The 13,084-nt window shown below is 39.9% G+C and overlaps 1 protein-coding gene across 7 annotated transcripts in view; it reads right to left on the reverse strand.

The window, feature by feature from the left end:
• LOC116268519 (protein FAM81A) overlaps positions 1-13,084 on the reverse strand; it is a 116,472-nt gene that overhangs the window by 16,488 nt on the left and 86,900 nt on the right. For all 7 annotated transcript variants that reach the window (XM_031668595.1, XM_031668593.1, XM_031668592.1 and 4 more), the window contains one exon: positions 399-528. In XM_031668595.1, the coding sequence (XP_031524455.1) occupies positions 399-528 (130 nt within the window). The remainder of the gene's footprint in view (positions 1-398; positions 529-13,084) is intronic.

Here is a 13,084-nt window from a genome sequence, read left to right on the forward strand (position 1 = left end):
GGGAGCACATACAGTGAGTCCCAGGGAATACATTATTTCCTGAATCAAAAATTGGGACGAGTGGCGTGTAAAGGAATGCTTGATCACTTACTTGTGAAAGAAATAACTTTCAAGGTGTCATTTAGAATTTCTGGAATGTATTAGTTGTTCTAGGAATGTGGTGGTGGGGGGAAGAATTAGGACTATACCAAACAATGTTGGTGGTTTGGTTGCCAGACATATGAAGGGCCACTCTAGTGAAATAGGAACGGAAGAAGCCAAGAAAAGATGCTTATGATTGGCATAAACCCATGCTAGGTGCCCCAGCTGGTTTCTCCTGTGAGAAATAATCAACACCATGTTATTCTTAGCTAAGAACAAATTACTCGCTTCTAAAAGCTACCTGAAACAGGTCGTACCTGTCCCTCTGCGTCTTTGATTTTCGTTTCCAGGATAAGTTTGGCAGCCTGCTGTTCTTTGTTCAAGTGCTGGAGCCCCTCATAGGTCGTTTTGTGCTCTGCAGAAAGTCTGGCTATGCTGGCATCACATCTGTCCAGACAAAGAACAAAGCTGATTCTTATTAAAGTTTAAAAACATGCGCAAATGCTTCCTTACACACTCTGAAATGCAAAACCCACTCAAAGAAACTGCACTATCAATCATTCTTTTGAACAGAGGCTCAAATGAATTCAGAGAACTGGCCTCATTACGGTTTTTAAGCTAAACCACAGGGATGTTGCTTAATAAGGCTAGAGATGCAACCACCAAAGAAATAAAGTCTTTACAACGATCACGAGTACAACACTGTATGTGCAGCAAGAGGACAATACAAAGAGCATAGCTAGTGTGCTGGATGTGGTCTGTCACTCTTCAATACCACCCCTGCCTTTCAAAGTTGGGGGTCTCCTTGGACTTAGGAGGCAACTTCTACCATGTTGGAAAATACTACTTCTAAACTTTGACCAAATCACTTGTAAGGCTGTATAGTATGAGTGGGGTCTAGAGCAGGGGAAGGCTTTGCAGCCAGTTCAAGCTGTAGTAAAAGCTGCTGTCCTGTGGGCCTTGCAACTTGGCAGATCCAGTGGTACTTAAAGTATGTGTGGCAGATGAGCTGTGTGGGGCTTCTGTGAAGTCCTAACAGGAGAGTCACAAATGGACCCATAAGAGTTTAGAGCTAAGTAATGCTCTGTTCTGAGACAACATTCCTCTGTTGAGGAGAAGCTGCTGGCTGGCTCCTGGGCTCTAGTAGACACAGAATGCCTAAGAGTGGGACATTAGGTGAGTCTGCAATCGGAGCAATCCATCATGAATACCATGCCTATGACTTCTTCATCTTCTCCCTCCTGCTGCTTGGGAGGCTGAGGTTGAGGCAGGAGAATTGCTTAAGCCCAGGAGTTCAAAGCCAGCCTGGGTAACACAGCAAGACCCTGTGTATACAAAAAGATAAAATGATGACACACGCAAAAAAAAAAACAAACAAACAAACAAAAACAAAACCTGTGGCTTCTAGAAGAGTTCTTGATGTCTTGATGACCCGGTGGACTGAGGGAGAAAGTCAGGCCTGGCTACAGATGGTCACACCCAGTATGCTGACACCTTCTGGAGTAAGACCGCTGATGCTTACAGGTCTACTCAGGAGTCGCCCTAAAGACTGTCAGGAAGGCAGAATTTCATACAATATATTGGGAGATTCATTTTGCCTGGAATAAGAGATGGCCAGACATTCAAGGAAAGTGGCTAAGGGTTAGAGACTAAGGAAAAAAACTGGAGGATTAGTGACAAGGAAAAGAGTTTATATACATGGATCATTCTTAAGTGACAAAACATTTTTGCTCCTTGTAAATGCTCTTTGTATCGTAGGGACTGAAGCCCCAAACTATACTTTCCAGACGTCCTTGCCAGAAGGCTTCTGAGTTAGATTCTGACAGTGAGAGGCATTTATACAAGACTCAGAAGGTAGAAGAGAAGAACCCTTTATTCTCTCCTGTCAGTAGTGGGCAGACACAGGGGCGAACTGCAGATGTGAGGTATACATCCACTTTCAGGCACACGCCATCCAGCAAATCACTTACTCCCATGCTATAGGCAGCTAAGATGATCAATGACTCCTTTCTGTGATTTTTTTTTTTTTTTTTTTTTTTTGAGTCAGAGTTTAACTCTGTGGCCCAGCCTGGAGTGCAGTGGCGTGATCTCGGCTTACTGCAACCTCTGCCTCCTGGGTTCAAGCCATTCTCCTGCCTCAGCCTCCTGAGTAGCTGGGATTACAGGTACACATTACCACACCTGGCTAATTTTTGTATTTTTAGTAAACACGGGGTTTTACCATGTTGGCCAGGCTGGTCTCAAACTCCTGACCTCTGGTGATCCACCTGTCTCAGCCTCCCAAAGTGCTGGGATTAGAGATGTGTGCCACCGTGCCTGGCCCTTGTCTTAATAATTCTAGACTGGACATAATTGAAGATAGAATCAGTGGATTCAATGATAGTAGCAAGGAACTCACTCAGAATATAGTGGACAGAGATCAAAAACATGAAAAAATAGTTAAGAAACATGGAAGTCAAATAGAGGGATGCTAACATGAGTCAAGGAGGAGTTCCAATAGAAGGAAATAGAGACAATGGCAGCGAAGCAATATTTGAGGTGTGAATGCCAACAATTTTCTAAAACTGAAGAAAAGCATGAATTTTAAGATGTTCCAATGAATACAAACTGGGATAAGTAAAAATAAATAAAGCATGGGGAAATTCAGATAACCAATGATAAATATAAAACCTTAAAAGCTACAGACTAAAGAGAAGTAACCTACCAAAAACTACCAAAAACTGAAAATAAGACTGACAGCCCACAATAGATATAGGAGACAATAGATATCAGAAGATAATGGAGAAATATCTTGTAAGTATTGAGGGTAAATAACCTATCATCCAAGAATAAGTACAAAATAAAGACTGTTTCTAACATGCAAAGATTAAGAAATGTATCACCCACAAGCCAATACTGAGAAAGTTACTAATGAATATACTTCAGTAAGGAGAAAAGAGCATCCCCAAAGAAGGAGTAGGGTGCAAGAAACAATGGTGAGTAAATGGATAAAATTGTGGTAAATTTAATTTATTATTGACTCTAAAGATAGTAAGCTACCAGCTCAATTATTCCAACATTCTTATAGACTCACTTTGCAACAACTGTTCTAGAATGTAAATTGCATGCAAGGAGACATTATATATGCCTTTTTCGTCACTAAAACCCTAGTACCTAGCATACTGCCTTGCATATGGTAGAGGCTTAATAAATATTTGTGAATGAATGAATATAAAGAAATATTTACTATGTACTGGGTACTGTACTAGATACTTGACATATGTTATTTCATTAATCCTCACAAATCATTCCCATGTCATAAATGATCATTAAAAATAATGCCAAATATAGGCCCTGATTTTTTATTTTGAGTTCACAATTTTTTAGCAAAATATTATTTAAATCATATTTGGGGAAAGCTGAGGTTTTTAAAATACTATGAAATAAAAAATATTATAGTTTTTTAAAAAGACATTATTTTCCAGTCCAAACATCAGCTTTCCAGATAAACATGATCAGGTATCACTACATCAGACCAGTTTCACCTTTACAAAGCTGTTTGAGGGACAGACTGTGTTTTAAAATGTAGTTTGAAAAGGTCTCAAAATTATTCTGAAGACTTCACTAGCTATCATTTGGCTTCACTGCTGTGTCTCACTTGGAAACAAAAGTACTATAACATAAATTTCTATTAATACAACAGTGGCTTGGGCTGGGCACGGTGGCTCACACCTGTAATCCGGCACTTCAGGAGGCTGAGGCAGGTGGATCACTTGAGGTCAGGAGTTTGAGACCAGCTTGGCCAACATGGCAAAACCCCATCTCCACTAAAAATACAAAAATTAGCTGGATGTGGTGGTGCACGCATGTAATCCCAGCTACTCAGGAGGCTGAGGCACAAGAATCGCTTAAGCCTGGGAGGCAGAGGTTGCAGTGAGCCGAGATTGCACCATTGCACTTCAGCCTGAGTGACAGAGTGAGACTCTGTCTCAAAAAAAAAAAAAAAAAAAAAATAGTGGCTAAATACATTGAATTATAGTACATAGATGTAGCAGAATACTCTATATCGAATTAAAAAGTATGCTAGATCTATGTGCATACTGGAAGAGTGTCCACATATATTGTTATGTGGAAAAACTTATGTTGCAGAATAGTACATATAATACTTTATAAAGTTAAAATCACACTATTAAGTAACTTATTAGACTACAAACCATTATATCATTGTAATGATAAACTATTATCTTATTATTACTTATGAGAAAAGTCTGAAAGGACAGACAACAGACTGTTAACATTAGTTACCTCTAAGGAGTAAAACAGAGCCAAGAGATGGGAAGGCTTTTTTTGTTGTTGTTGTTGTTGACAGAGTCTCACTCTGTTACCCAGGCTGGAGTGCAGTGGCGCGATCTCAGCTCACTGCAACCTCCCGGGCTCAAGCAACTATCCTGCCTCAATTACAGGTGCCCACTACCACACCCAGGTAATTTTTGTATTTTTAGTAGAGACGGGGTTTTCACCATGTTGTCCAGGATGGTCTCGATCTCCTGACCTCCGGTAATCCACCCACCTCAGCCTCCCAAAGTGCTGCCACCACTCCTGGCCAGGCTTCATTTTTATTTTGTATATTTAATTGCGTTTCTGATTCTTTCCTATCATTACCCATCCCTTGTGTACTTTTGTAAATAAAGAAGCAGGCTGGGTAGGGGACACAGAGAAGAGCACAAGGTAGGATACCAAAGACTCCCATCAGAAAACACGGCTGGGCATGGTGGCTCCCACACCTGTAATCCCAGCACTTTGGAAGGCGAGGTGGGCGGATCACCTGAGGTCAGGAATTTGAGACCAGCCTGGCCTACATGGTAAAAACCCGTCTCTACTAAAAATACAAAAACTACCTGGGTGTACTACTACTGGGTGTACCTGTCTCTACTAAAAAATAAAAAATACAAAAATTAGCTGGGCGTGGTGGCAGGTGCCTGTAATCCCAGCTACTCAGGAGGCTGAAGCAGGAGAATCGCTTGAACCCAGGAAGCAGAGGTTGCAGTGAGCTGAGATCGCGCCATTGCACTCCAGCCTCGGCGACAGAGCAAGACTCTGTCTCAAAAAACACACACACAGTGAAGTCAATTCTGGTTTTCTTATATTTAAAATAATGTTCTTACTCTCAAATGTTTCAGAAAAAAATTCCATACATGAAAGAATAGTACAGTAAATGACATATTGTTAACAATTGGTGAATTTTGTAATTTTTTATAAATTTAAAATTATTTCAAAATAAAAATATATTTAAGATAAAAGGAGGAAAGCAATATTGCTATTTCATCTAGCATTAAATCAAAGACATCATTCCTGTCTTAAAAAGAACTCATAAAAGACAGTCTCAGGGCTTTAATATAGCTGTGTGTATCGCTCAGCAGCTTTAGTTAAACAAGAATTTGCAATGAATCTAACCAGCTTTCCTACTCATCCTTAATGTTTTACATCATGATGAACAATAATGTACTCATTTCAAATTTTCCCTTTTTGGGTCTTTGGACAGCTGTTATCTCCTAGGTACAATTTCAGGTTGTGGCCATCAGGTGGCAGAGTGACTCTATTGCTAGGCTTTCCTAATCACTGGTGGTCAGAAGTCCATCTAGAGAGTCCCAAACATCTAACGGGTATGACTTGGGCCACACGCTGATGCAGAACTTCTCCGTCTGCATATGACATACTGGCGTAGCATACCAAACACAATGACATTTAAAACATCAGTCTGGTCGCTCATTTTCCATATTATTGTAATTTTTGTATACAGATATAATTATTGTATATATGTATCATTAAGCCCTTTATAGCTGGCAGTTCTTTAATTATAGTACCATAAAACTATAGGACACTTTATGTCCCAGGGTATTGTCAAAAATAGTAGAGCAATATTCTAGTAATTAGTGGAGCCTAAGATTTGGGTGTGAAATCAACAGAGGAAGACAGCCTAATAAAATATCAGGGAAATACCAGTGAAAGAGAGCCCTTCCAAAACCACTGTCATTGCAAATGATTGCGCCCGTTTCCCAAACTGTACTGAGGAAGTGACATCAGAGGCTTCATATTGCAGGGTAAACAGACATCACTAAAAGAGTCCATTCAAGTCGCTAAACAAATGAACATGCAAACAACCTCAAAAACAAGCTTAGGGGGCTTGTATCCAGAGTTGCTACAATATAACTCTGGATACAAATAAAATGGCCAGGAAAATGTGAACTACACTCAGGGGGAAAAGAACAGGCAAACCAACTGCCTGTAAGGGGACCCAGATGTCAGATTTTAAAAAAGAAAACTTCAAATAGCTAATATAAATATAGAATGAACAAGCATAGGATACTTTAAAAAGTAAAGGAATGTATAATAACAATGTTTCTTCAAATATAAAATATTAATAAAGCTATAGAAGTTATAAAAGAAAAAGAAGGAGAACCTAATGGAAACACTGGAATAAAAAATCGACAGAGGGGCTCAACAGAAAATGTGAATAGGTAGAACAAAGACTGGCAAACTTGAAAATAGGTGGATAGAGATTATGCAGTCTGATGAACAGCGACTAAAAAAAGAAAGAAAAAAGAATGAAGAGAGTCTCCAAAAAAAAAAAATAAGGCACCATTAAATGCACCAACATATGCATAATGAGAATAATAGGAGAGAAGACACGAGGCATGGTGGCTTACACCTGCAATCGCAGCAACTTGGGAGGCTGAGGCAGGAGAACTGCTTGAGGCCAGGACTTTGAGACCAGTCAGTGCAACATAGTGAAGCCCTGTCTCTAAAAATAAAAATAAAAATACTTAGCTGGGCATGGTGATGCATGCCTATAGTCCCAGCTACTCAGGAGACTGAAGTGGGGGGATCACTTGAGCCCAGTAGTTTGAGGTTACAATGAGCCATTATCTTGCCACTTCACTCTAGCCTGGGTGAAGAGTAACACTCCAACTCAAAGGAAAGAGAGAGAAAGAGAAGAGAAAAGAGCATAAAAAATATTCAAAAAATAATGGCTGAAATGTTATGAAAAACATTAATTGATACAAACAAGTAGTTCAACAAACTCCAGGTAGGGCAAATACCAAGAGATCCATACCAGATACATCATGGCCGGGCACGGTGGCTCATGCCTGTAATCTCAGCACTTTGGGAGGCTGAGGCAGCCAGATCACTTGAGGCCCGGAATTTGAGACCAGCCTGGCCAACATGGTGAAACCCTGTCTCGACCAAAAATACATAAATTAGCCAGGTGTGGTGGTGCACGCCTGTAATCCCGGCTACTCAGGGGGCTGAGGCATGAGACCCACTTGAACCTGGGAGGCAGAGGTCGCAATGAGCTGAGATCATGCCACTGCACTCCAGCGTGGGTGACAGGGTGAATATGTCTCAAAAAAAGAAAAAGAAAAGGACATAGACAAAGAGAAATATTTGAAAGCAGCAAGAAAAAACAATTCCTCACATACAAGGCAACTAGAATAATATTAATAGCTAATTTTTCATCAGAAATAATTGAGACCACAAGGCAGTGGATGACATATTCAAGGTGCTAAAAGAAAATAAACTGTCAACCAGGAATCTTACATCCAGCAAAATTACTTTTCAAAAAAATAAGGCAAAATAAAGACATCCCAGAAAAACAAAAATGAGAGAATTCATTGTTAGAAGACTCACCCTAGAAGAAATACCAAAGTTTGTCAGGCTAAAAACAAGTGCCCCAGATAGTAATTTGAATTCTCATGAAAAAACACAGAGCATGGGTAAAGGTAATTATGTAATTATAAAGAGCAATATAAATGAATATTTTCTCTCCTGTCATAATTGATTTAAAAAGCAATTGTTTAAAATAATATGCATACAATTTTATTGTTACATACAAAGAACAATGTACATTACGTTACAAATTTAACATACTTGATAATAGCACAAAGGAGGTGGATGGAGCAAAGCTGTATTGGGGGTAACAAAATGACAGCAGATGGTGTCATTTCAACAGATGCTAGCAAACTGATCCTGCAATATACAAAAAGGATTATATATCATGATCAAGTAAGATTTATTTCAAGAATGCAAGTTTGCATTAACATCAGAAAAGCAATTAATGTGTAATAAACCTTATCAGCTGAAAAAAGGACAAACCCCACACGATCATCTCAATAGGTGGAGAAAAAGCATTTGACAAAATCCAATACCCTTCATGATAAAAACAGTCAACAAACTAGGAAACTAGGAAAAGAAAATCTTTCTCAACCTAGTAAAGAGCATACACAAGAAAATCCACACTTGGGCTGAGCGCGGTGGCTCACGCCTGTAATCCTAACACTTCGGGAGGCAGAGGCAGGTGGATCACTTGAGGTCAGGAGTTCAAGACCAGCCTGGCCAATATGGCGAAACCCCATCTCTGATAGATATACAAAAACTAGCTGGGCGTGGTGGCAGGCACCTGTAATCCCAGCTACTCGGAAGACTGAGGCAGGAGAATCACTTGAACCTGGGGGGCGGAGGTTGCAGTGAGCCAAGATCGCACCACTTCACTCCAGGTGACAGAGAAAGACTCTGTCTCCAAAGAGGGAAAAAAAAAATCCACACCTAACATTCTACTGAATAATGAGAGTATGGATACTTTCACCTAAAATCAAAAATAAGACAAGGGTATCTGCTCTCACCACATTTATTCAACATCATACTGGAGGTTCTAGTCAGGGCAATTAGGCAAGAAAATGAAATGAAATCCAGATTGGAAAGTAGAAAGTAAAACTCTATTTGCAGATGGCATGATCTTGCATGTAGAAAATCTTTTTTAAAAATCCACTAGAAATTATTAAAAGTAATTAATGAGTTCAGGAAGGTTGCAGGATACAAGACCAACACACAAAATCTACTGTACTTGTCTACAGTGGCAATAAAAAAACAAAAAGATTTGCTATTTACAGTAGCATCAAAAAAGAATAAAATACTTAGGAATAAATTTAAAGAAGTATGAAACTTATACTTTTAAAACTCCAAAATATTGTTGAAACATATTAAAGATGACCAAAATAAATGGAAAGACACCCACATTCGTGGATCCAAATACTTAATTTTGGGGCCAGGCATGGTGACTAACACCTGTAATCCCAACACTTTGGGAGGCCAAGGTGAGAAGATCACTTGAAACCAGGAGTTCAAGACCAGCCTGGGAGAGACCCTGTCTCTACAAAAAATGAAAAAAATTAGTGAGATGTGGTGGCACATGCCTGTAGTCCCAGCTACTCGGTGGGAGGATTACTTGAGCCCAGGAGTTCAAGCTGCAGGGAGTTGTGATCACGCCACTGCACTCCAGTGTGGGCGACAGAGGAAGATGATGTTTCTAAAAAAAAATTTTTTTAAAGAAAGGCTTGTTTTTTGTTTTTTGGTTTTTTTTTTTTTGAGAAAAGGTCTTGCTCTCTCTGTCACCCTGGTTGAAGTGCAGTGATATGATCATAGCTCCCTGCAACTACAGGCATGTGCCACCATGCCCAACTAACATATTCATTTTTTCATAGATATAGAGTTTTGCTATGTTGCCAAAGCTGGTCTCAAACTCCTGGCCTCAAGCAATCCTCCTACCTTGGCCTCCCAAATCCCTGGGATTACAGCCATGAGACACTGAACCCACTGAAAGACTCAATATTTTTAAATGGCAATATTCCCCAAACAGATCTACAGATTCAACACAGTCCCTATCAATATTCCAACTGGTTTCTTTGCAGAAATTGACAAACTGATCCTAATTTTTTTTTTTTTTTTTTTTGAGACAGAGTCTCTCTCTGTTGCCCAGGCTGGAGTGCAGTGGCGGGACCTCGGCTCACCGCAACCTCCGTCTCTCAGGTTCAAGAGATTATCCTGCCTCAGCCTCCCTAGTAGCTGTGATTACAGGTGGCCGCTACCACGCCTGGCTTAATTCTTGTATTTTTAGTAGAGAGAGGTTTCACCATATTGGCCAGGCTGGTCTCAAACTCCTTATCTCGTGATCTGCCCACCTCGGCATCCCAAAGTGCTGGGATTACAGGCGTGAGCCACCATGTCCAGCCTGATCCTAAATTTCTTCTTCTTCTTCTTTTTTTAAATTTGAGACAAAGTTTTGCTCTGTCACCCAGGCTGGAGTGCAGTGGCATGATCTTGGCTCACTGCAACCTCTAGGTTCAAGCGATTCTCCTGCCTCAGCCTCTCCAGGAGCGGAGATTACAAGTGTGCGCTACTACACCCAGCTAATTTTTGTCTTTTTAGTACAGATGGGATTTCACCATGTTGGCCAGGCTGGTCTCAAATTCCTGACCTCAGGTGATTCACCTGCCTTGGCCTCCCAAAGTGCTGGGATTATAAACATAAGCCACTGCACCTGGACTGATCCTAAATTTCATAAGAAAATACAATGGACCTAAAACAGCTAACACAATCTTGAAAAAACAGGATGAAGTTGGAGGACTCACACTTCTCAATTTCGAAATTTACCACAAAGCTATAGTAATCAAGACAGTGTGGCACCAGCATAAGAAAAGAATTGGGAATCAATGCAATAGAATTGAGAATCCACAAATAAATTTATACACCTATTGCCAAGTGATTTATTTTCTTTCTTTCTTTCTTTCTCTTTCTTTCTTTCTTTTCTTTCTCTTTCTTTTCTTTCTTTCTTTCTTTCTTTCTTTCTTTCTTTCTTTCGTTCCTTCTTTCTTTCTTTCTCTTTCTCTCTCTCCTCTCTCTCTCCTTCCTTCCTTCCTTCCTTCCTTCCTGAGATAGAGTCTTGCTCTGTTGCCCAGGCTGGCATGCGGTGGCAAGATCTTGACTCACTGCAACCCCTGCCTCCCAGGTTCAAGCGATTCTCCTGCTTCAGCCTCCTGAGTAGCTGAGACTACAGGTGCAGGCCGCCATACCTGGCTAATTTTTGTATTTTTAGTAGAGACGGGGGTTTCACCATATTGGTCAGGCTGGTCTTGAACTCCTGACCTCCTGATCTGTCCGCCTCGGCCTCCCAATGCGCTGGGATTACAGACGTGGCCACTGTTCACCGCCGCCAAGTGATTTTCAACTAGGGCGCTAAGACAATTTGATGGGGAAAGAGTAGACTTTTCAACATATTTTGCTGGTATAAATAGATATCTACAAGGAAAATAATAAATGTGGAACCCTACCTTGTACCATACACGAAAAAATTAACTAAAAATCGATCAAAGGCCTAAATGTAAGAGCTGAAACTTTAAAACTTAAAAAAGAAAATATACGCATAAATATTTGTGACCTGGATTATGCAACAGTTTCTTAACTATGACACCCCGAACACTAGCAACTGAAGAAAAGATTAAAAATTTTTAAGTTTCAAAAGACACAAGAGAATGAAAAGACATCCCTTAGAATGGGACAGTAATTTTTCAAATCAGATATCTGATAAGGGAATTATATCTAGAATATATAATTTTTAAACTCTTACAGCTCAATAATAAAAAGACAATTACCCAATTTAAAAATGGGCAAGGAATCTGAATACTTCCCTAAAGAAGATACGGCAATGACCAGTAAGCACATTAAACGATGTTCAACACCATTAGTCTTCAGGGGGATGCAATCAAAACCACAATGAGATACCCCTTCAAACCCACTGGGATGGCTATAATCAAAAAGATAGGAAACAACTGTTAGTGAGGATGTGAAGAAATCGGAGCTCTCAGACACTGCTGGTGGCAATGTAAAATGGCGGCCATTTCCGCAAACAGTCTAGCTGCGCTGTTCTTCAAAAGTTAAATATAGAGTTATCATGTCACTCAGCATTTTCATTCTAGGTACATATCCAAGGGAAATAAAAACCTATGAGCACACAAAAACAAATAGACAAATGTTCACAGCAGCATTATTTAAAATAGTCAAAAGTGGAAACAACCCAAACTTTCAACTGATGAATGGGTTTTTTAAATGCAGTACACAATGAGGTACTAGGCAGCCATAAGGAGGAATGTAGTACTGATACATGCTACAACACGGATGAACCCAGAAAACATGATGCTAAGTGTCAGAAGCCAGTCTCAAGGGAACACATTCACTCGAAATGCTCAGAAGAGGGAAATCCATTAGAGAGAGAATGTAGGCCTGCCATGGACTGGGGAACTGGGGAGGCTGGGGAAAAATGGGGAGTGACGACTAACGGGTATGGGGTTTCCTTTTGGATGATAAAAATGTTCTGAAATCAATTGTGATGATGACTACACGACTATGTGAATATACTAAAAACCATTGAATTGTGTGCTTTAAGTAGTTGACTTATATAGTACCTGAATTAGCTCTCACTAAAGCTGTTCAGAGACAGAGAGAGAGAGAGAGAGAGAGGAGAGAGAGAGAAAGGGGGCCATCTATCGGGCCTTCAGGTCTGATCAAGTCCTGTTTAGAACATGGTATGCCACGTGAGCTAAATGTGTATCTCATCTCCATAGAGAACTTGCCTTTGCCCTTCTGAGCTGGATTTACAGCGAAAAAAATCAAGGCCCTTTTGCTACTAATTACATCACCAATGGACCCATAAAAACTATAAAATTAAATATGAAACAATATAGCAATCTAGTAACTTAAGAATACCACTTAAAATGTTCATAGCCCTCCAATACAATTCATAATCAATACAAGAAAGACAAGAAGCTTTTCCAAATAATTTTTATTTCACATGAATTCATTTCAACAATCAAGTCTCATCAGCATTCCAGGCAAGACTAATAGAGCTAAAAAACAAATCAAAAATATCCAGTACTCATAACAAACATTTTTTATGCCTTTAGAGTGAAAGTTTTTGTTACAGGAAAGGAACAAGTTGAATAGAGAAGTTGATAAGAAACTGAAGAGTATAAGATTCCTGAAAGTATTTTAAAATAATTATTCTACTTTGTATTAGAACCAGCATCATAAGGACAATGTCACTGCTCTTGCCCCTGAGATGATACAGCTACCAGTGGTTGCAGGCCCTGTTCATCGCATGCAGGGCACCAAGCCTCTCACATGTATTCCATCA

This window comes from Papio anubis, chromosome 7 (genome assembly GCF_008728515.1).
Source record: "Papio anubis isolate 15944 chromosome 7, Panubis1.0, whole genome shotgun sequence".
Taxonomy (NCBI): domain Eukaryota; kingdom Metazoa; phylum Chordata; class Mammalia; order Primates; family Cercopithecidae; genus Papio; species Papio anubis.